This window comes from Homarus americanus, unplaced genomic scaffold (genome assembly GCF_018991925.1).
Source record: "Homarus americanus isolate GMGI-L3 unplaced genomic scaffold, GMGI_Hamer_2.0 scaffold32583, whole genome shotgun sequence".
Classification (NCBI taxonomy): domain Eukaryota; kingdom Metazoa; phylum Arthropoda; class Malacostraca; order Decapoda; family Nephropidae; genus Homarus; species Homarus americanus.
Genome location: NW_024713129.1, coordinates 28,593,705 through 28,618,604, shown reverse-complemented (window position 1 = coordinate 28,618,604; position 24,900 = coordinate 28,593,705). Strand labels below are relative to the sequence as shown.

At 48.3% G+C, this 24,900-nt stretch overlaps 1 protein-coding gene across 1 annotated transcript in view; it reads left to right on the top strand.

Annotated features, from left to right (window-relative positions):
- The window catches only part of LOC121870621, a 73,739-nt gene extending 61,715 nt beyond the window's left edge, over positions 1–12,024 (top strand). Inside the window, exon 8 of the mRNA XM_042372474.1 lies at positions 10,024–12,024. Coding sequence (XP_042228408.1) covers positions 10,024–10,241 — 218 coding nt within the window. The 3' untranslated portion in view covers positions 10,242–12,024. The remainder of the gene's footprint in view (positions 1–10,023) is intronic.
- Positions 12,025–24,900: the final 12,876 nt, after the last annotated feature.

Sequence of the window (24,900 nt, the reverse complement as noted above, 5' to 3'; positions counted from 1 at the left end):
TCAAGTATTACTTCGTTCGGTGCATGTTACAAGTGTTCACTGGTGGGTGGGGGAGTGTTCACTAGTGGGTGGAGGGTTTGGGAGTGTTCTAGTGGGTGGGGGGTATGGGTGTTCACTAGTGGGGTATGAGTGTTAACTAGTGGGTGGGGGTATAGGGTGTTCACTAGTGGGTGGGGGGTATGGGGTGTTCACTGAGTGGGGGGGTATGGGAGTGTTCACCTAGTGGGTGGGGGTATGGGAGTGTTCACTGGGGGGGTGTGAGTGTTCACTAGTGGTGGGGAATGGGAGTGTTCACTAGTGGGTGGGGTATGGGGATGTTCACTGGTGGGTGGGGTATGGGAGTGTTCACTGGAGGGTGGGGTATGGGGTAATTTCACTGGTGGGTGGGGGTGTAGATGTTCACTAGTGGGTGGGGGGCATAAGGAGTGTTCACTAGTGGGTGGGGGTATGGGAGTGTTCACTAGTGGGTGGGGGTATGGGAGTGTTCACTAGTGGGGGTATGGGGTGTTCACTAGTGGGTGGGGGTATGGGAGTGTTCACTAGTGGGTGGGGAATTATGGGGAGTGTTCACTAAGGGGGTAAGAGTATTTCACTAGTGGGTGGGGATGTGGGAGTGTTCACTAGTGGGGGTATGGCAGTGTTCACTAGTGGGTGGGGGTATGGAGTGTTCACTGAGTGGGTGGGGGGTATGGGAGTGTTCACTGGTGGGTGGGAGGTATGGGGTCTCACTGTGGGGGATAGTGTTCACTAGTGGTTGGGGGGACAGGGAGTGTTCACTAGTGGGGGTATAGGTGTTCACTAGTGGGTGGGAGGTATTAAGTTCACTGGTGTGTGGGGTATAGGGGTGTTCTCTAGTGGGTGGGGTGTGGGGAGTGTTCACTGGTAGGTGGGGTGTGGGGTGTTCACTGGTGGAGTGGGGTGTGGGAGTGTTCACCATTGGGTGGTGGGTAGAGTGTTCATGGTGTGTGTGGGGGTATGGGTGTTCACTTGGTGGGTGGGGTGGTATGGGAGTGTTCAAGGTGTGTGGGGAGGTGTGGGGTGTTCACTGGTGTGTGGGGGTATAAGTGTTCACTAGTGTGTGGGGGTATGGGGAGTGTTCACTGTGGGTGGGGTGTGAGTGTTCACTGGTGTGTGGGGGTATGGGGAGTGTTCACTAGTGGGTGGGGTGTGGGGTGCTAGTGTGTGTTCATTGAGTGGGTGGGGTATGGGGTGTTTCACTGGTGGGTGGGGGTATGGGGTGTTCACTGGTGTGTGGGGCGGTATGGGAGTGTTCACTAGTGGGTGGGGGTATGGGTGTTCACTAGTGGGTGGGGGTATGGGAGTGTTCTACAGTGGGTGGGGGTATGGGAGTGTTCGCTAGTGGGTGGGGTATGGGAGTGTTCACTGGTGGGTGGGGGGGGAGTGTTCACTAGTGGGTGGGGTATGGGAGTGTTCACTAGTGGGGGGGGGTATGGGAGTGTTCACTAGTGGGTGGGGGGTATGGGGAGTGTTCACTAGTGGGTGGAGAGTTTTGGGAGTGTTCACCCTGGTGGAGAGGTATGGGGTGTGGGGGTATGGGGTGTAGTGGGTGGGGGATGGGGAGTGTTCACTAGTGGGTGGGGGGTATGGAGTGTTCACTGGTGAGGGTTAAGGGTGTTCACTAGTGGTTTGGGGGTATAGGAGTGTTCACTAGTGGGTGGGGGGTATGGGAGTGTTCACTAGTGGAGGGTATGGGAGTGGCACTTTAGTGGGTGGGGGGTATGGGAGTGTTCACTAGTGGGTGGGGGGTATGGGAGTGTTCACTGGTGGGTGGGGGTGTTGGAGTGCTCACCAGTGGGGAGGAGTATGGGAGTGTTCACTCAGTGGGTGGGGGTATGGGGTGTTACCAGAGGGTGGGGGTATGGGAGTGTTCACTGGTGGGGGTATGAGGGGTGTTCACTAGTGGGTGGGGGTATGGGGTGTTCTAGTGGGTGGGGGTAAGTGTTCACTGGGGTGGGGGGGTATGGGAGTGTTCACTTCTAGGGTGGGGGGTATGGAGTGTTCACTAGTGGGTGGGGGTATGGGAGTGTTCACTAGTGGGTGGGGAGTATGGAGTGTTCACTAGTGGGTGGGGGGTATGGGGAGTGTTCACTGGTGGGGGCAAGTGTTGCCTAGTGGGTGGGGGTATGGGAGTGTTCACTAGTGGGTGGGGGGTATGGGAGTGTTCACTGGGTGGGGTATGGGAGTGTTCACTAGTGGGTGGGGGTATGGGGAGTGTTCACTGGTGGGTGGGGGTATGGGAGTGTTCACTAGTGGTGGGGGGTATGGGGAGTGTTCACTAGTGGGTGGGGGTATGGGGTGTTCACTAGTGGGGGTATGGAGTGTTAACTAGTGGGTGGGGGTATGGTGTTCACTAGTGGGTGGGGGGTATGGGAGTGTTCACTAGTGTGGGTGGGGGTATGGAGTGTTCACTAGTGGGGGTATGGGGAGTGTTCACTGTGGGTGGGGGTATGGGGAGTGTTCACTAGTAGGGGGTATGGGAAGTGTTCACTAGTGGGTGGGGTATGAGTGTTCACTAGTGGGTATAAGTGTTCACTAGTGGGTGGGGGTATGGGAGTGTTCACTAGTGGGTGGGGGGTATGGGAGTGTTCACTAGTTGGTGGGGAATGGGAGTGTTCACTAGTGGGTGGGGGTATGGGGATGTTCACTTGTGGGTGGGGGTATGGGAGTGTTCACTGGGGTGGGGTATGGGAGTGTTCACTAGTGGGTGGGGGTATGGGGAGTGTTCACTGGTGGGTGGGGGGTAGGGAGTGTTCACTAGTGGGTGAGGTGTAAGTGTTCACTAGTGGGTGGGGGGTGTAGGGGTGTTCGTGAGTGGGGGGTATGGGGAGTGTTCACTGAGTGGGTGGGGTATGGGAGTGTTCACTAGTGGGTGGGGGGGTATGGGAGTGTTCACTAGGGGGTATGGGAGTGTTCACTAGTGGGTGGGGGTATGGGGTGTTCACTAGTGGGGGTATGGCAGTGTTCACTAGTGGGTGGGGGTATGGGAGTGTTCACTAGTGGGTGGGGGGTATGGGAGTGTTCACTGGTGGGTGGGGAATGTGGAGTGTATAGTAGGGGTATGGGGTGTTCACTAGTGGTTGGGGGACAGGAGTGTTCACTAGTGGGGGGTATGGGAGTGTTCACTAGTGGGTGGGAGGTATGGGAGTGTTCACTGGTGTGTGGGGGGGTATGGGGAGTGTTCTCTAGTGGGTGGGGGTATGGGGAGTGTTCACTAGTAGGTGGGGGGTATGGGAGTGTTCACTAGTGGGTGGGGGGGTATGGGAGTGTTCACCAGTGGGTGGGGGGTATGGGGTGTTCATAGGTGTGGGGTATGGGGTGTTCACTGGTGGGTGGGGTATGGGTGTTCACTAGTGTGTGGGGGAGGTATGGGGAGTGTTCACTAGTGTGTGGGGGGGGTATAGAGTGTCACTAGTGTGGGTTGGCGGTAGATGTTCACTAGTGGGTGGGGGTATAAGGTGTTCACTAGTGTGTGGGGGGTATGGGAGTGTTCACTAGTGGGTGGGGTATGGGAGTGTTCACTAGTGTGTGTTCATAGTGGTGGGGCATAGAATGTTCAAAGTGGTGTGAATCTTCCCAGTGGTGTGGGGGTATGGGGAGTGTTCACTAGTGGGTGGGGGGGTATGGGCGTTACTAGTGGGGGGGTATGGTGTTCACTAGTGGTGGGGTATGGGGAGTGTTCACTAGTGGGTGGAGGTTGAGTGTTCACTAGTGGGTGGGGGGTGTAAGTGTTCACTAGGTGGGGGTATAAGTGTTAACTAGTGGGTGGGGTGGTGTTCACTGGTGGGTGGGGGTATGGAGTGTTCACTAGTGGGGGTATGGGGTGTTCACTAGTGGGTGGGGGTATGGGGAGTGTTCACTAGTGGGTGGGGGTATGGGAGTGTTCACCTAGTTGGTGGGGGAATGGGAGTGTTCACTAGTGGGTGGGGGTATGGGATGTTCACTGGTGGGTGGGGGGGATGGGTGTTCACTGGGGTGGGGGTATGGTGTTCACTAGTGGGTGGGGGTATGGGAGTGTTCACTAGTGGGTGGGGAGCATGGGAGTGTTCACTAGTGGGTGGGGGTATGGGGAGTGTTCACTGGTGGGGTGAGAATGGGTGTTCACTAGTGGGGGTATGGGGTGTTCACTAGTGGGTGGGAGTATGGAGTGTTCACTAGTGGGTGGGGATGGGAGTGTTCACTAAGGGGGGGTATGGAGTGTTCACCTAGTGGGTGTATGGGGAGTTTTCACTAGTGGAAGTAGTGTTCACCTAGTGGGTGGGGTATAAAGTGTTCACTAGTGGGTGAAGTGGGAGTGTTCACTAGTGGGTGGGGGTGTGGAGTGTACACTAGTGGGGGGTATGGGAGTGTTCACTAGTGGTTGGGGGGACAGGAGTGTTCACTAGTGGGGGTATGGAGTGTTCACTAGTGGGTGGGGGGTATGGGGAGTGTTCACTAGTGTGGGGGTATGGGAGTGTTCTCTTAGTGGGTGGGGGTATGAGGAGTGTTCACTAGCAGGTGGGGTATGGGGAGTGTTCACACTAGTGGGTGGGGGGTGGGGAGTGTTCTACCATTGGGTGGGGGGTGTTCACTAGTGTGTGGGAGGGAGTGTTCACTAGTGGGTGGTGTGGGAGTGTTCAATAGTGGGGGAGGTATGGGAGTGTTCACTAGTGTGTGGGGGTATGGGTGTTCACCTAGTGTGTGGGGGTATGGGGTGTTCACTAGTGGGTGGGGGTATAGAGGTGTTCACTAGTGTGGGGGTATAGGGAGTGTTCACTAGTGTGTGGGGGGGGTATAGGAGTGTTCACTAGTGTGTGGGTGGTATGGGGAGTGTTCACTAGTGGGTGGGGAGTATGGAGTGTTCACTAGTGTGTGGGGGGTATGGGGTGTTCACTAGTGGGTGGGGGTATGGGAGTGTTCACTAGTGTGTGCGTTAGTGGGTGGGGGTATGGGAGTGTTCACTAGTGGGTGGGGGGGTATGGGAGTGTTCACTAGTGTGGGGGGTATGGGGTGTTCACTAGTGGGTGGGGGGAAAGGTGTTCACTGGTGGGTGGGGATAGGTGTTCGCTAGTGGGTGGGGGGGTATGGGGTGTTCACTAGTGGGTGGGGGTATGGGAGTGTTCGCTAGTGGGTGGGGTGTGGGGAGTGTTCACTAGTGGGTGGGGGTATGGGAGCGTTCTAGTGGGGGGTATGGAGTGTTCACTAGTGGGTGGGGGGCTGTGGGGTGTTCACTAGTGGGTGGAGGGTCAGGAGTGTTCACTAGTGGGTGGGGGTATGGGAGTGTTCACTGTGGGGGCTGGATGTTAACTAGTGGGTGGGGGTATGGGAGTGTTCACTAGTGGGTGGGGGTATGGGAGTGTTCACTAGTAGGGGGTATGGAGTGTTCACTAGTGGTTGGGGGGTATAGGGTGTTCACTAGTGGGTGGGGGTATGGAGTGTTCACTAGTGGAGGGGTATGGGAGTGTTCACTAGTGGGTGGGGGTATGGGGTGTTCACTAGTGGGTGGGGTATGGGGTGTTCACTAGTGGGTGGGGGGTGTTGGGTGCTCACCAGTGGGGAGAGGGGTAGGAGGTGTTCACTAGTGGGTGGGGGCTATGGGAGTGTTCACTAGTGGGTGGGGGTGTGTTCACTGGTGGGGGTATGGGGTGTTCACTAGTGGGTGGGGGGTATGGGGTGTTCACTAGTGGGTGGGGGTATGGTGTTCACTAGAGGTGGGGGTATGGGGAGTGTTCACTAGAGGGGTGGGGGTATGGGAGTGTTCACTAGTGGGTGGGGGTATGGGAGTGTTCACTAGTGGGTGGATGGGGTATTCACTAGTGGGTGGGGGGGTATGGGAGTGTTCACTAGGTGGGGTAAGTGTTCACTAGTGGGTGGGGGTATGGGAGTGTTCACTAGTGGGTGGGGGGTATGAGTGTTCACTAGGTGGGTATGGGAGTGTTCACTAGTGGGTGGGGGGTATGGGAGTGTTCACTAAGTGGGTGGGGTATGGGAGTGTTCACTAGTGGGTGGGGGTATGGGGTGTTTACTAGTTGGTGGGGAATGGGAGTGTTCACTAGAGGTGGGGGTATGGGAATGTTCACTGAGTGGGTGGGGGTATGGGAGTGTTCACTAGTGGGTGGGGGTATGGGAGTGTTCACTGGTGGGTGGGGTATGGGAGTGTTCACTAGTGGGTGGGGGTATTGGAGTGTTCACTAGTGGGGGGTATGGGGGTGTTCACTAGTGGGTGGGGGGTATGGGAGTGTTCACTAGTGGGTGGGGGGTATGGGAGTGTTCACTAGGGGGTATGGGAGTGTTCACTAGTGGGTGGGGGGGGTATGGGAGTGTTCACTAGTGGGTGGGGGTATGGGGAGTGTTCACTAGTGGGTGGGGGGAATGTGGAGTGTTCACTAGTGGGTGTGGGGTATGGGGTGTTCACTAGTGGGGGTATGGGAGTGTTCACTAGTGGGTGGGGGTATGGGAGTGTTCACTAGTGGGTGGGGGGATATGGGGTGTTCACTAGTGGGTGGGGGGTATGGAGTGCTCACCAGTGGGAGAGGTATGGAGTGTTCACTAGTGGGTGGGGGGTATGGGAGTGTTCACTAGAGGGTGGGGGGTATGGGAGTGTTCACTAGTGGGGTATGGGAGTGTTCACTAGTGGGTGGGGGATGTGGGGTTCACTAGTGGGTGGGGTATGGGAGTGTTCACTAGAGTGGGGGGGGCATGGGAGTGTTCACTAGAGGGGTGGGGGGTATGGGGAGTGTTCACTAGTGGGTGGGGGTATGGGGTGTTCACTAGTGGGTGGGGGTATGGGAGTGTTCACTAGTGGGTGGGGGTATGGGGAGTGTTCACTAGTGGGGGGTATGGGGAGTGTTCACTAGTGGGTGGGGTATGGGAGTGTTCACTAGTGGGTGGGGGTATGGGAGTGTTCACTAGGTGGGTATGGGAGTGTTCACTAGTGGGTGGGGGTATGGGAGTGTTCACTAGTGGGTGGGGGTATGGGAGTGTTCACTAGTGGGTGGGGGGTATGGGAGTGTTTACTAGTTGGTGGGGAATGGGGTGTTCACTGGGGGTGGGGGGTATGAGATGTTCACTAGTGGGTGGGGGGTATGGGGGTGTTCACTTAGTGGGTGGGGTATGGGGTGTTCACTAGTGGGTGGGGGGTATGGGGAGTGTTCACTAGTGGGTGGGGGGTATTGGGTGTTCACTAGTGGGTATGGGAGTGTTCACTAGTGGGTGGGGGGTAGTTTCACTAGTGGGTGGGGTAGGAGGTGTTCACTAGGGGTATGGGGTGTTCACTAGTGGGTGGGTGGGGAGTGTTCACTAGTGGGTGGGGTATGGGAGTGTTCACTAGTGGGTGGGGGGTATGGGAGTGTTCACTAGTGGGTGGGGTATGGGAGTGTTCACTAGTGGGGGTATGGGGTGTTCACTAGTGGGTGGGAGTGTTCACTAGTGGGTGGGGGTGTGGGAGTGTTCACTAGTGGGTGGGGGGGTATGGGAGTGTACACTAGTAGGGGTATGGGGTGTTCACTAGTGGTTGGGGGGACAGGAGTGTTCTGGTGGGGTATGGGAGTGTTCACTAGTGGGTGGGAGGAGTGTTCTAGTGTGTGTGGGGGTATGGGAGTGTTCTCTAGTGGGTGGGGGGTATGGGGAGTGTTCACTACTGGGGGAGTAGGGAGTGTCACTCCTGGGAGGGTGAGGTGAGGGAGTGTCCACTATTGGCAGGAGAGAGAGGGAGGTAGGGGGTGTCCACTACTGGCAGGAGGTAGGGGAGTGTCACTACTGGCAGGAGGGAGGTGAGGTGTCCACTACTGGGAGGGGGGAGGTGGGGAGTGTCCACTGGGAGGGGGTGAGGTGGGAGTGTCCACTATTGGCAGGAGGGTGAGGAGTGTCACTACTGGGAGGGTAGGTAGGGGTGTCCACTGTGGCAGGAGGGAGTGTCCTACTGGGAGGGGTGAGGTAGGGGAGTGTCCACTATTGGCAGGAGGGGGTGGGGGTGTCACTACTGGCGGAGGGTAGGGAGTGTCCACTACTGGGAGGGGGAGGTAGGTGTCCATTGTTGGCAGGAAGGGAGGTGGGGAGTGTCCACTGTGGCAGGAGGTGGGGGACTGTCCACTACAGGGGGGAGGGGGTGGGGAGTGTCCACTATTGGGAGGATTTGGGGACACGCCATTATCACCAGACACACCATTATCACTCACGGACACACCAGTGTTATCCTTGGACACATTTTTTTAAAACACGGACAAGCCATTATCACCCACGGACATATCCTTATCACCACGGACACACTATATTATCAACCACGGACACAACCTTCTTACCCACGGACAAGCCATTATCACCCACGGACAAGCCATTATCACCCACGGACAACCATTCATCTCCACGGAGAACCGTTATCTCTCACGGACACGCCATTATTTCCCACGGACAACCATTATCTCGCTGACACGCCATTATCACCCACGGACAAGCCATTATCCCCACGGACAACAGTTATCTCTCACGGTCACGCCATTATTTCCACCGGACAACCATTATCTCTCCTTATTATCAACCCACGGACAAGCCATTATACCCACGGACAACCATTATCTCCCACGGACAACAGTTATCTCTCACGGTCACGCCATTATTTCCCACGACAACCATTATCTCTCACTGACACGCCATTATCACCCACGGACACACTATTATCACCCACGGACACACTATTATCACCCAATAACTTACTATCTCACACGGACAACAGTTATCTCTCACGGTCACGCCATTATACCCTCGGACACTATTATCCCAATAACATCCTATCTCACACGGACACGCCACTATCACCCACTGATAAATTATCACTCATCCACCGACACGTCATATCATTACGTTATATCACCCACGGACCACTTACGGACACCCCCAATCTCGGCTCATTTTCCCCCTCAGAGGTCTTGCTGGGGTGAGTTAGGTATATATCTCTCACTCAGAGTAGGATGTCACTTACGTCCGTGTGACAGAGAGCCAAGGAGAGGAGGACCTGAGAGGAGATGGAAGAGACCTGAAGGAGAGAGGGAAGGGGCCTGAGAGGAGAGAGAGGGAAGAGACCCTGAGAGAGGGAGAGAGATCTGAGGGGAGAGAGGAAGAGACCTGAGAGGAGAGAGGGAAGGGCCGGAAGGGAGAGAGGGAAGAGATCTGAGGGGAGAGGGGGAAGAGATCTGAGGGGGAGGACCTGGGGGGCCCTAAGCGGAGAGGGGGGGGGAAAGACTTTGGGGAGAGGGAGATGCCTGAGGGAGGAGCAGGGGAGAGGTTTGAGGGAGAGGCCTGGGGGGGGAGAGTGAGGGGGACGGAGGGGGTGGGGAGACCTGGGGGAGAAGGGGAGAGTCTGATGGGGAGAGGTAAAGGAGGCAGGGGAGAGATGAAAGAGGCTACAGGGGAGAGGGGAGGGGTGCGGGAGAAGGGAAAGGGGAGGCTTTTCGGGAGAGTGGCAGGGCCTGAGTGGGGGAGGTGAGATGCCTGTGGGAGAGGGAAGAGTCCTGAGGGGGAGAGAGAGGAGAGGCCTGAGGGGAGAGAAGAGGCTTGAGGGGAGAGATGTGAGAGGCCTGGGGGAGAGGAGGAGGCTGAGGAGGGAGGCTTAAGGGGAGAGTCTTGAGGGGAGAGATGTAGAGGCTGATGGAGGCGAGGGAAGAAGTTGGAGAAGACCAAAGGTATAGAGGGAGGAGGAAGGGTGACCAATAAGTTGTGGGAGGGCAGCCAAGCCTTTAGGTAACACGCCCCTTGGGGATACTGACTACCTCGTGGCATAGATGGAAGTTAGTAATGAGAGAGAGAGAGAGAGGTGGGGGGGTGGTGGTAGGGAGGGAGGGAGGGTCGTGTCTAAGAGTCAAGGTATATGGAGGCCGCCTGGGTTTGAGGGAAGGAGAGCTGCACTTAGACTGTGTGTGTTTGTGTGTGTCAAATAATTAAATATAATAATTAACTTTTCCGTCACGTTAGTGTCGGCGACCCCGTGTCCTCCACATTAACCTTACCTCTCTCTCTTTCTTTCTCCTCCAGGCGAGTACCAGGCATCATGCAGACCAACAGAGGCGCAGGGCGGGGCAGCAGGTGTTGTACGGTGCTCATGGTGCTGTCCCTGCTGCTCCACGCTGTCTTCACGCTCCTCCGCTCGTAACACAGCCCACACCCTTCAAAACTCACGCCCTCAACCTACGACCCCTCAACCCCCTGCCTCGCCTCATGTTGGGGTCGAGGCTATACGTACTGGAAGCTGAAAGGCCTCGACTTAGCTAGTATTAAGTTTGAAGGTCTTCGTTCATGGTTCGAATACTGACGTGCTGACGTTGTGAGTTTCAGAGTTTCAAGACCTGAGGAATAATTTGTAGGTCTTGAAAACGCCACAGACACATACACAGTCACTTTGGTTAACGCCAGCCTCTCCTCAAGACAGACAAATCCGAAAGCTATGACCATTATACCTGAGAGGATGCACCGAAAGTCCAGTGAGAAAAGAAAAGAGTCAAGATGAAATCAAAGTTCACGTTTGAAGCTGATGTCTGAACTCCCTTAAGTTAGAAACTTTCAAACTGAAAGGGGATCAGATCTCTGAAGTAATAATTGAATTCAGGAACATGAGAGTGCAGCTCTGGAAGACGAGGAGCATCTCCAGGAGTCAAGGTGAATGTCTTTAGGTTTTAATCTTCACTAAAGTAAGAAATCCTAAGCCAAGAATAATCCTAAACTGAACTGATTTAAAAAAATCCTGAAGATCAGGTAAGTCCGCGACCTTTTTGTGCTAAAAACCTTAAGCTGCCGCCACGCACGCCAGGCCTCCAGGCAATAAGCAAGCCTAGAGAGTCATGCACGGAGCTTCCAGAGCCAATCCAGTTTCAAAAGACAAGCCAAACAAACCAGAAGTCTACAAAGCCAGGGAAAGCAATCCAGTGGAGTGAGCCGAGACTAAACCAGCACAAAGCGACACCAAAGGTCTTCTCTCCTGTGTGAGTTGCGAGCCACCGGGGAAACTGTCGCATTGTTGACAGTCTCGCCTCGGGGGCCTTGAGATTGAAACCCTGTGACCTAATCATCATTTTTGAAAGATAAGAGCTGTAAGGCGAATTTTGTCACCTTCCCTGTATCTTAACACAAAAACTGGCTAACACCAGAAGTTTCTGGAAATGCGTAGATGACTGAACAATTGTTAAAGCAGACACGGATGCCAACGTCAGGAGCAGGATTATAAAATACAGTGTGTACTAAGTACTGACAATATGAAGATATACAGTGATGTTCTCTAATATATGTATATATGGTAAAACAAGCAACCCAGTGAAGGACATAACTAGACTCAATATCTGTGAACAACCGACTTGCACAATTAAGTCGAAAAGACCGTGTTAAAGTGGCGATCGAGCTGTGCATGTGTGAAGATGTTCTTTGTACCTGTGTCAAAACAAACATTCACAACCATGATAGGTGTTACAGACTCATGGCAGTGTAGAACATGTCCCAGATGAAATATAGCTTAGTGATTTTTATACCAGGTGACTCCCGCGTTCAGAGTCAGATGTGAACACCTGCCGGAAGTTGACATGAAAATAAAAATACTTGCAGTTTCTAGTGAACATGTGTGGAATAAAGGAAAACTTGTGTGAGTATTGTGTTACCTCTGCCACTTGGTACTAGAAGGCAGTGCTGACCAAAAAAGGTGAAACAGTTTACGATAAGGGTGATAATACTTGAGTGAGAGACAATAACAAGAGAAGAGAGATACAGGAACATCTCTCTGGTTCGGTTCTGACTGAGTGTGTGTAAATAAAAGCATCGATGCCAAAATACAGTAAAAAAAAATATAGCCTGTATATGGTGGCTACCTTCAAGATATAATACCTGTACCCCTATACACAGGTAAGCCACAATATACAGGTGTCCTTTATATACAGGTGACCGCCATATATATATATATATATATATATATATATATATATATATATATATATATATATATATATATATATATATATATATATATATATATATATATATATAACAGTAAGAGTGAACCATCCACCGTTTTCATCGGGCCACTGAGCCTGGCCGTTATGGCTAGGTCGGGGTTATATAGAGGCGGTCGCTCTTATCTCTCTCTTTCCTTCTTTGATATTCCACGCGAGAGTGACCAAGTCGAGGAGTCGCACATATGGGCGATGGTATAGTGAGAATCTACGACCTCTCGACCTTACGGACTGTGTGTGTTTGGTGGTCATGAGGATGTTATTTACTTATGCTGAAGTATTGTTGGTCTTTGCCAAGTATGGCCACTCGCCAGCATCTGACCGCCCATGATTACAAACCCAACCCACCTATGACCACCTGGGCCGCCCACCCATCTTTAACCATCAGACGACCACTAGTGCCGCCCAGCTGTGTTTACCCTGGCTGCTCATCCATAAATATCCGGGCCGCCCACCTGTGACCACCTGGGCCGTCCATCTCTGGCCGCCCACCCACGAACTTTCGAGCCTTCCGTCTGTGACCACCTGGGCCGTCCATCTCTGGCCGCTCATCCATGAACTTTCAGACCGCCCACCTGTGGCCACCCGGGTCACCCACCTGTGACCACCCGGGTCACCCACCTGTGACTAGCCACTAACACAGCTGCTCACCAACTTGACACCGCAGGACAACTACCACCATTAATACAGATTACCACGTCCGCTATATACTACTATGGTTGCCGTCCCATACCATGTTAACCAACTACCCTGATACATCCACCACAGTGTAACTACCAGTAAGTCACGCCCATGGTAGGTAAAGCCATCACTATGGTAGCCATCACTCAACCATTCCATAATGGTAAGCCCAAGACCATGTAGCCACACTAGGCTATCTGCCACCATGGAAACCCATCACTATACCCACCCACAACCATGGTACAGGTAGACTCACTATTATGACCTCCCTATCGAAAGTCAAAGGTAAACAAAATAAATGACGCTGGTGCTGGTCCTCATCAATGCACAAACTGAGTAATGTTAAATCGAAAAAAAATGTAAATACGACGTTAAAATGTCCCCCGTTATTCATCTTGTGATTTACACACAATAACAAACCTCTTGGAAAATAACTTCGAAGTCTTCCCTGTGATTAATTTCTTTCTGTTTCGGGGAATGACAAGAAAACTGAAAGTGATTTATTTCCGTCATCCAAAGATTATAGAGAGCGCAAGGTTACAGTTATGTGCCATGTGCCATCCAGAGATCTTGTATCCACATTACTCAACGATTATACAAAACGCAATGGTATTTATTTATTTACCTCGTTCAAAGATAATTATAAATAACACGGAAAGTTATTTCTATAATTATGTCATCCAGGTACTATATAAACGGAATGTTATTTATGTCATCTAAACTATAACTGTTTTTATTATCATCTGTGTGATCTAAAAATTTTAAAATTTATTAGAAAATATGTGTCAGAATTACATAGAAATGTTAAATTCACCTCTTATGTTATATACAATGGTGTCATTAATACCTTTGTTTACCAATAATGTTAATTTTAAGAATCAACACGAAAAATAGTTGAAAAAATATATCTCTACTTTTAACAAGTAAGCAATGTAATTGTTCTGACAATATGTACCTCGTCTCATATGGACGCCTGAAGGGTTAGTTCGGCAGGTAATTATTTTTTTTAAATGTTACAGACTCTTTCACTTTTTTCTACCTTTCATCTATACTGAACGCACGTCGGCCACCTACTCTCAGAGTGATGATACTGAAGTTCTGTTTATTTATCACTACACGTATTATTAATTCTCTAAGGTAATATTAAATACTATATCAACGCCGGACCAACTAAAGGAACGCACTCAGATAACAGAGGGGAATATAATCTATCTTGCTGCTCACCAACACGCAACACTCTTTACTTACCAGACTCTGCCTACCGTCATTCTCTCTCTCTCTCTCTCTCTCTCTCTCACTTTCCTCTCATATTTATCTAATTTCCCAACACCTGTACCATCATTCCCTCCAACATAACAACCATTATCTCTCACTGTCTTTAATTTCCCTCCTGCATACCCACCTCCATTCTCTCACTAAATACCTACCATAATTCTCTCACTTTCTCTAAACTTGCCTCCAGTGTACCTACCACCATTCTCTCACTAAATACCTACCATCATTCTCTCACTAAATACCTACCATAATTCTCTCACTTTCTCTAAACTTGCCTCCAGTGTACCTACCACCATTCTCTCACTAAATACCTACCACCATTCTCTCACTAAATACCTACCACCATTCTCTCACTAAATACCTACCACCATTCTCTCACTAAATACCAACCACCATTCTCTCACTAAATACCTACCACAATTCCCTCACTTTCTCTAAACTTGCCTCCAGTGTACCTACCACCATTCTCTTACTAAATACCTACCACCATTCTCTCACTAAATACCTACCACCATTCTCTCACTAAATACCAACCACCATTCTCTCACTAAATACCTACCACAATTCCCTCACTTTCTCTAAACTTGCCTCCAGTGTACCTACCACCATTCTCTCACTACCTCTAATTTCCCTGGGCTCCAACAGGTAGCAAGGAAGGTGGTCCCAAGCTCTCAATTGTCACCGGCAGGAACTTCCTCTTAAATGAATACTGACATTACCTCACCAACACGCTACTGTCACTTATCATACATAAGAGAGAGAGAGAGAGAGAGAGAGAGAGAGAGAGAGAGTTTACACATACATATACTTACATTGGGAGGCATGCCTTCATTAACATTTTATTTAACGCATTCAAAACTATATACGACCAAGCGCGCGCGCGCGGGGACACACACACACACACACACACACACACACACACACACGACACCTATTATAACATCACCCCCACCATCTTCACTCTCCCTTTGTTTCTCACACACACACTAAGCCAACATCAAACATCGTGAACAACATCGGTGAGTTACTTTAATGTCATCCAGCTCCCAGGCGCATGAAAGCCCAACTCACGTCACAAAGAGCAAACAAACCAACAGATGCTAACACAGTCTTGGTCTCTCTCTCTCTCTCTCCTCTAGTCAGCTCAGTATGTAAATAATAATAATAATAAACGGTTTATTAATAGAGTTGCAGCCGGTGACTGAAAATATATAGACTTACATTTGATTTGGACATAATGATATAATATGCATTGAATACATTTACAGGGCTGTACAGTACATAAATCAGGAGTTGTTTCTTATTTTAACAATAGGTGGGATGGTGCTGTTCTTATATCTATCGGTGCGGGCTCTTATGGGCTGAATTTTGTTGTAGTGGCGGACTGCGCGAGTTGGGTGGGGGGCTGCAGGTGGCAGGAGGTGGCGATGGCGAGGGTAGTGCAGTAGTCCACTGCCAAACCTTTCCAGTGCTTGGTGGTGGAGGTCACTGAGGGATGGCATTTCCAGGGTGGAGAAAGCGTTGGTGTAGCCGGAGTATTCTGCGCCGAGCATGATTCTGCAGGCCCTGTTCTGTACCTTCTCTAGCTGACGTTGTTGGGTGGAGTTGAGAGAAGACGACCAGGCTGGTGACGCATATGTTAGTTTGGGGAGAATAAAGGCGTTGTAGATGGTCCTCAGCTCTGGCGTGGGTGTCCCAAGTGACCTAAGTCTTCGTAGCACGTAGAGACGGTACGAGCCTGCCTTGACTGTGTTTTTTACATGGGCCTTCCAGTCAAGTTTGTTGTCTATAGTGTGTGTGTGTGTGTATGTGTGTTTGTTGTGTGTATGTATGTGTGTGTGTGTTGTGTGTGTGTGTGTGTTGTGTGTGTGTGTGTGTGTGTTGTGTGTGTGTGTGTGTGTGTTGTGTGTATGTGTGTCTGTATTCTCTGGTGTTAAAATCCTAGTCATCTCTGCTTCTACAAAACAACGATTAATATATTGCCAGCCTCTATGGTTAAAACATTTTTATAATCATTATGTGATTTGAAGGTCCTAGTGGTTATCTGACACGGGATACAAAAGTTATTACATTCTCTATTGATATTTAAATCCTATTCGTTCTTGATTCTATACGAGACGGTAATGAATATAATCTTATCTGACACCAAAAACCTAATAATATTTCCATTGTACAACATCTATCATAATGCCGAAATAGCCTTAAAAACTATCTAACTTATTTTTTACAATATATTACAATGAATATTCTGTGAATTGATAAGGAAATCCGGAATTTGTTATGTTTGTACGATACAAAATTAAAAATACATTGTCTATAACAAAAAAAAACGTAATTTTTGTTTTACGATAGAACAATTTGTTGATGCCGCTTTTGGTGGTTCAGCAGCTTGAGATCATTAAGCCTCGTTCACCATTAGTCTGTATAACAAATAACATAAACCACGTCTAGTGATGGTCATATAGCAACTAGAATAACCTGTAGTGTGTTTTAAAAAGATTCGATTTTGGGGGGATGCAGTATGAATATGCTGTCTAACTGTCGTTAAGAATGAATTTTTATTCTTTATTAATTAACGGAATAGAATAGTTGGAAATTCGTATATAAAACGTTTGCAACTGAACGAATGTAGAAAACATATACGCTCATGTCCTAAGGCAGAAACAACACTCAAGTGTACTAATTAATGAAAAATAAAACCATCAATCTTTTACCAAGTCCACGTTACTTATATGTTTATGGGATTGTCCACCAGTGACGACGCATCATGCCTGATTTCACTTTATTACTTAATAAATCTACTAAATAGTTTACTGAACAAGTCATCTAAATAAGCACCTCTTCTTCTACTTCTGTGACGTCACTGAACACTATAGCGAGCGCTTTAGTGGCTTCTACAGCATAAACGCTCGAGACCTCTGTCGGTAAGAGTTAGACCCTAATCTGCGCCGTTCTCGTCCATTTTTCTCGCCCGTATAGAACCGGCCACCATTCCCCCTCGTCCCCCGTCGACGTTGTACACCGTAAATGAGTTTAATGGTTGATGAAGGGTTAATTGGATGGACTGTGCCCGAAGGTTTAATTATGAAAAATTGAGGATCATAACAGCTTTGTGACGTGGGCACTGTGCTGTTGTGTGTCACCTGACTGTGTGGTGCCTCACCTGACTGTGTGGTGCCTCACCTGACTGTGTAGTGCCTCACCTGACTGTGTGGTGCCTCACCTGACTGTGTGGTGCCTCACCTGATTGTGGTGCCTCACCTGACTGTGTGGTGCCTCACCTGACTCACCTGACTGTGTGTGCCTCACCTGACTGTGTGGTGCCTCACCTGACTGTGTGGTGCCTCACCTGACTGTGTGCCTCACCTGACTGTGTGTGCAGTGCATCAGCTGACTGTGTGGCATCAGCTGACTGTGGTGCAGCAGCTGACTGTGTGTGTGCATCAGCTGACTGTGTGTGGTGCAGCAGCTGACTGTGTGGTGCCAAACTTGACAGTGTGGTGCCTCAACTGACTAGGTGGTGAATCAGCTGACTGTGTGGTGCATCAGCTGACTGTGTGATGCAACAACTAACTGTGTGGTACATAACCTGAATGTGTGGTGCCTCTCCTGACTGTGTGGTGGATCAGCTGACTGTGTGGTGCATCAGCTGACTGTGTGGTGCATCAACTGACTGTGTGGTGCATCAACTGACTGTATGGTACATCAACTGACTGTGTGGTGCAACGAGTTAGTGTGTGATACATCAAGTGATTGTGTGGTGCATTTAGTGACTGTGTGGTGCGTCAAATATCTGTGTGGTGCATCACCTGCCTGTGTGATGCATCAGCTGAATGTATAGTGCAACAACCGACTGGGTGATGCATCAGTTGACTGTGTGACACATCAACTAACTGCATGGTGCATCAGTTGACTATGTGGTGCATCAACTGACTGTATGGTACATCAACTGACTGTGTGGTGCATCAAATGACTGTATGGTGCAGCAACTGACTGTATGGTACATCAACTGACGGTATGGTGCATCGAGTTAGTGTGTGATACATCAAGTGATTGTGTGGTGCATTTAGTGACTGTGTGGTGCATGAAATAACTGTGTGGTGCCTCACCTGCCTGTGCGATGCATCAGCTGACTGTATAGTGCAACAACCGACTGGGTGATGCATCAGTAACTGTTTGTTGTATTATCTGACTGTGCGGTTTATCAAATGACTGTGTGGTGCATCAACTGACTGTATGGTGCATCAACTGACTGTGTGGTACATCAACTGATTGTATCTTACATCAACTGACTGTATAGTGCATCGAATTAGTGTTTGATGCATCAAGTGACTGTGTGGTGCATCAACTAACTGTATGGTGCATCAACTGACTGTATGGTGCATTGATTGACTGTTTGGTGCATCAACTGATTGTATGGTGCATTAGTTATCTGTGTGGTGCATGAAGTGACTGTGTGGTCCATCAGTTGACTGTGTGATGCATCAACTAACTGCATGGTGCACCAGTTGATTGTATGGTGCATCAGTTGACTGTGTGGTGCATCAGTTGACTGTGTGATGCATCAACTAACTGCATGGTGCATCAGTTGACTGTGTGGTGTATCAAATGAATGTGGGTGCGTTGGCTGACTGTGTGGTGCATCAACTGTCTGTGTGGTGCATCAGTTGACTGTGTGACGCATCAACTAACTGCATGGTGCATCAGTTGACTGTGTGGTGCTTCAACTGACTATGTGGTGCATCAACTGACTACTGACTGTATGGTGCATCGAGCAATTGTGTGATGCATCAAGTGACTGTGTGGTGACTTAACTGACCGTATGGTGCATAAACTGACTGTGTGGCGCATCAAGTGACAGTATGGTGCATCAAGTGACTATCTGGTGCATGAAGTGGCTGTGTGGGACCTTAATTGTATGGTGAATCAAATGACTGTGGTGTATCAACGAACTGTGTGGTGTATCAGTTGACTGTGCGGTGCATCAACTGACTGTATGGTACATCAACTGACTGTGTGGTGCATCAAATGACTGTATGGTGCAGCAACTGACTGTATGGTACATCAACTGACTGTATGGTGCATCGAGTTAGTGTGTGATACATCAAGTGATTGTGTGGTGCATTTAGTGACTGTGTGGTGCATGAAATAACTGTGTGGTGCCTCACCTGCCTGTGCGATGCATCAGCTGACTGTATAGTGCAACAACCGACTGGGTGATGCATCAGTAACTGTTTGTTGTATTATCTGACTGTGCGGTTTATCAAATGACTGTGTGGTGCATCAACTGACTGTATGGTGCATCAACTGACTGTGTGGTACATCAACTGATTGTATCTTACATCAACTGACTGTATAGTGCATCGAATTAGTGTTTGATGCATCAAGTGACTGTGTGGTGCATCAACTAACTGTATGGTGCATCAACTGACTGTATGGTGCATTGATTGACTGTTTGGTGCATCAACTGATTGTATGGTGCATTAGTTATCTGTGTGGTGCATGAAGTGACTGTGTGGTCCATCAGTTGACTGTGTGATGCATCAACTAACTGCATGGTGCACCAGTTGATTGTATGGTGCATCAGTTGACTGTGTGGTGCATCAGTTGACTGTGTGATGCATCAACTAACTGCATGGTGCATCAGTTGACTGTGTGGTGTATCAAATGAATGTGGGTGCGTTGGCTGACTGTGTGGTGCATCAACTGTCTGTGTGGTGCATCAGTTGACTGTGTGACGCATCAACTAACTGCATGGTGCATCAGTTGACTGTGTGGTGTATCAAATGAATGTGGGTGCGTTGGCTGACTGTGTGGTGCTTCAACTGACTATGTGGTGCATCAACTGATTACTGACTGTATGGTGCATCGAGCAATTGTGTGATGCATCAAGTGACTGTGTGGTGACTTAACTGACCGTATGGTGCATAAACTGACTGTGTGGCGCATCAAGTGACAGTATGGTGCATCAAGTGACTATCTGGTGCATGAAGTGGCTGTGTGGGACCTTAATTGTATGGTGAATCAAATGACTGTGGTGTATCAACGAACTGTGTGGTGTATCAGTTGACTGTGCGGTGCATCAACTGACTGTATGGTGCATCAACTGACTGTATGGTGCATCAACTGACTGTGTGGTGCATCAACTGACTTTATGGTGTATCATCTAAAAGTGTGGTGCATCAATTGACTGTGTAATGCATCAGCTGACTGTATGGTGTATCAAATGACTGTATGGTGCATCAGCTGACTGAGTGGTGCATCAGCTTACTGTGTGGTGGATCATCTGACTGTGTGGTGGATCAAATGACTGTGTGCTGCATCATAAGAACATAAGAAAATAAGGAGTCTGCAATAGGCCGGTTGGCCTGTGCATGGCAGCTCCTGTCGAGAGTTACTACCACTCTCTATCATCCATGAATCAATCTAGCCTCCTTTTGAAACTTTCCAGAGTTCCCGCACTTACTACAAAGTTGCTAAGCTTGTTCAACTAGTCCACCACCCTATTTGTGAACCAGTTTCTTCCTATCTCCCTCCTAAACCTAAACTTATCCAACTTGAATCCGTTGCTCCGAGTCCTATCCTGCTCGGATATTATAAGAACTTTATCTATATCCCCTTTATTGATTCCTTTCACCCACTTAAATACTTCTATCATATCTCCCCGCACTCTTCGTCTTTCTAGGGAATGCAAGTTAAGTTTCTTTAACCTATCCTGATATGGAAGGTTTCTAAGTCCCGGAATCATTTTTGTCATTCTTCGCTGCACCGACTCTAGTGAATTTATATCCATTCTATAATAGGGGCACCAGAACTGGACCGCATAATCGAGATGCGGCCTGACTAGCGCAAGATATAGTTGCAATAAGACCTCTGCACTCTTGTTACTTACACTTCTAGATATAAAACCCAATACTCTGTCTGCCTTATTTCGAACATTAACGCACTGTTTTCTAGGCCGTAGGTCCGGGCTTACAAGTGCCCCTAGGTCTCTTTCACAAGTCGACTTCTCTAGGTTGATGTTGTTAAGGCTGTATACATTATAAGTATTTGTTTTTCCAATATTAAGTACGCTGCACTTGCTGGTGTTGAATTTCATTTGCCATTTTTCAGACCACCCCTGCAGTTTATTTAGATCCTCCTGTAATGCATTTGCATCCTGCCCTGAATTAATTTGCCGCCCTATTTTGGTGTCATCCGCAAACTTGCTTATGTCACTGCTGATCCCAGTATCTAAATCGTTTATGTAGATTATGAACAAGAGTGGGCCTAGTACTGACCCCTGGGGAACCCCACTGGTTACACGGCCCCACTCAGATTTAACACCATCTACGCTGACCCTCTGCGTTCTATCGGTGAGCCATGATTTTATCCAATTTAAAACTTTCCCCTCGATACCATGAGCCTTAATTTTTCTCAATCTTAATTTTTCTCACACTGTGTGGTGCATCAACTGTCTGTGTGGCGCATCAGCTGACTGTGTAGTGTATCAGCTGATTTTATGGTGCATCAACTGACTGGCATGCATCAGCTGACCTTGTGGTGCATCAACTGACTGTATGATCATTCATCTGTGCGGTGCATCAACTGACTGTGTGGGGCATCAGCTGACTGTGTGGTGTATCATGTGACTTTATGGTGCATCAACTGACTGTATGGTGCATCGAGTGAGTGTGTGGAGCATGAAGTGACTGTGTGGTGCATCAACTAACTGTATGGTGCATTAATTGACTGTTTGGTGCATCAAATGACTGTATGGTGCATTAGATAACTGTTTGGTGCATGAAGTGACTGTGTGGTCCATCAGTTGACTGTGTGGCGCATCAACTAACTGCATGGTGCATCAGTTGACTGTGTAGTGTATCAAATGAATGTGGGGTGCGTTGGTTGACTGTATGGTGCATCAATTGACTATGTGGTGCATGAAGTGACTGTGTGGGACCTTAATTGTATGGTGCATCAACTGACTGTGGTGTATCAACTAACTGTTTGATGCATCAACTGACTGTTTGGTGCATCAACTGACTGTATAGTGCACTAATTGACTGTGTGGTGCTCAATTGACTGTGTGGTGTTCAATTGACTGCGTGGTGCATCAACTGACTGTATAGTGCACTAATTGACTGTGTGGTGCATCAACTGATTGTGTGGTGTATCAACTGACTGTTTGATGCATCAACTGACTGTTTGGTGCATCAACTGACTGTATAGTGCACTAATTGACTGTGTGGTGTTCAATTGACTGTGTGGTGCATCAAATGACTGTATGGTGCATCAGTTGACTGTGTGCTGCATCAACTGACTGTATGGTGCATTAGTTGACTGTGTGGTGCATCAAGTGCCCGTATGGTGCATCACCTGACTGCGTGGTGCATCAATTGACTATGGTGTATCAACGGACTGTATGGTGCACCAATTGACTGTATGTGCATCAAATAACTATGGTGCATCAGTTAACTGTGTTGTGCATTGTGTGACTGTGTGGTGCGTCGTGTGACTGTGTGGTGCATGGTGTGACTGTGTGGTGCATCGTGTGACTGTGTGGTGCATCGAGTGACTGTGTGGTGCCTCGTGTGACTGTGTGGTGCCTCGTGTGACTGTGTGGTGCCTCGTGTGACTGTGTGGTGCCTCGTGTGACTGTGTGGTGCCTCGTGTGACTGTGGGCATCGTGTGACTGTGTGGTGCCTCCTGTTACCGTGTGGTGCATCGTTTGACTGTGTGGTGCATCGTGACTGTGTGGCATCGTGTGACTGTGTGCATCGTGTGGTGCATCGTGTGACTGTGTGGTGCATCGTGTGACTGTGTGGTGCATCGTGTGACTGTGTGGTGCATCGTGTGACTGTGTGGTGCCTCGTGTGACTGTGTGGTGCCGTCGTGTGATCGTGTGACTGTGTGGTGCATCGTGTGACTGTGTGGTGCCTCGTGTGCGTGTGTGGTATGTGACCTGTGTGGTGCATCGTGTGACCGTGTGGTGCATCGTTTGACCGTGTGGTGCATCGTGTGACCGTGTGGTGCATCGTGTGACCGTGTGGTGCATCCTGTGACCGTGTGGTGCATCTTGTGACCGTGTGGTGCATCGTTTGACCGTGTGGTGCATCGTGTGACCGTGTGGTGCATCGTGTGACCGTGTGGTGCATCGTGTGACCGTGAGGTGCACCGTGTGACCGTTTGGTGCATCGTATGACTGTCACTTAATATTTTACTCTCAAACTCTTGCTGTTATTTTAGCCTGAGTGAGTTATGAACCGCCCTGAGTCTGTGAGTTTGCAAATAAATATAATTAATCGAAATATTATATAAATATTTTTTTTTACAATTAATTACACGAGGGAGAGAATAGATAAGCTTCATGGTGACATATTTAGTAAAGAAACCCAATGGAGTTTGATTATGAAAAGAGATATAAATTGTGGTTTATATTAAGTGACTATATTACTTTGTTTACTGAGTCTCGTCGTGTTATTACGGCGATTATTTATATAACACAGCAGAGAGTATAGTGTATGGGGTCTGTCTGTCTGTCTGTCTGTCTGTCTGTCTGTCTGTCTGTCTGTCTGTCTGTCTCTCTGTCTGTCTGTCTCAAATCATTCTTTCGTGGTCTTTCAGTCTTTGTATGTATCACTGTTTCTCCCTTCTATTATATCTTCCAATATTCTCCTCTCTCTCTCTCTCTCTCTCTCTCTCTCTCTCTCTCTCTCTCTCTCTAACATACATACCTACTCTCAATAAATTTGGTTATCTAAGCTGCCACGTTGCATGTCACGCGTATGACAGTCATTTTACTGCTCTATGACAGGTGTCTGCTGATGTCATACTGGCCGGACAAGACAGTATTTGGCCGGGATATTCACGGAGGTATCTCAAGCTGTCTGGAAATACTATATAACATCCGAGTCACGTGTGCAGAAGTTCAAAAGCCTTAATTTAATCACTAAAAGATAAATTTACCCACTTAAACGTTATTTTTTCCACTTAAATATTTATTTATTTACTTAAATATTAATTTATTCATTTAAACAATAATTTATTTACTTAAACAAATTTATTCACTTAATTATTAGTTTTATCATATTTTTCTTAATTAAAAAGTATCTTTTTACCTAAATATAAAAAAACTTCCATTTTAAGTTTTACATCAGACTGGAATATCATATGACAAATATCATTTCAAGTAGTTAAACATTATTTTAATAACATGTCACTGTCTTCATTATAATTCGCTCTTTATTATAGTAAAAATACAAAAAATACTTACATTAATAATTTCTCTATTACACCGATACTTCAAGAATGTATACAACAAATCCCACTCAGTTCACAATAAATAATGAAAACAAGATCATTAATTTAATTTCTAAGTACGAATCACCCGAAGATTAGACACCCCAATTACTTCCATTGATAATTATACATCCTAACCTAACCTAACCTAACCTAATTTTACTTAACCTCACCTAGTAGGATAATCTAAACTAACCTAAGATAACCTATCCTGACATTCTAAACTACCCTAACCTAATTTAACTTAACCTATCATCTCAGGTAGCATTCAGGCGTGTAACAATCAGGTGACACTAACTGAGGTGCTTAGATCCCTATTAACACTATAATAATACAGTGATAATGTATACAGCAGAAAACTAATGACCCAGTTAAGGTGTTTATGTTAGACAAGGTGATGTATTATATCCGGTGTATGTATGTTTGTACAGTAGCTAAAACAACTATCTGTGCAGGTGGGGGTCAATATACTCCGAAATTTTACGTGTGACTAGTGACAGCCCTCTTATACCAAAATTTATCGTTCATGTTCCCATATTGTTTACCCAAAAGTATGCACAGATAGTTGCTTTAGCGACTTACCTCTCTCTCTCTCTCTCTCTCTCTCTCTCTCTCTCTCTCTCTCTCTCTCTCTCTCTCTCTCTCTCTCTGTGTCTCTCTCTCTCTCTCTCTCTATTTAAAA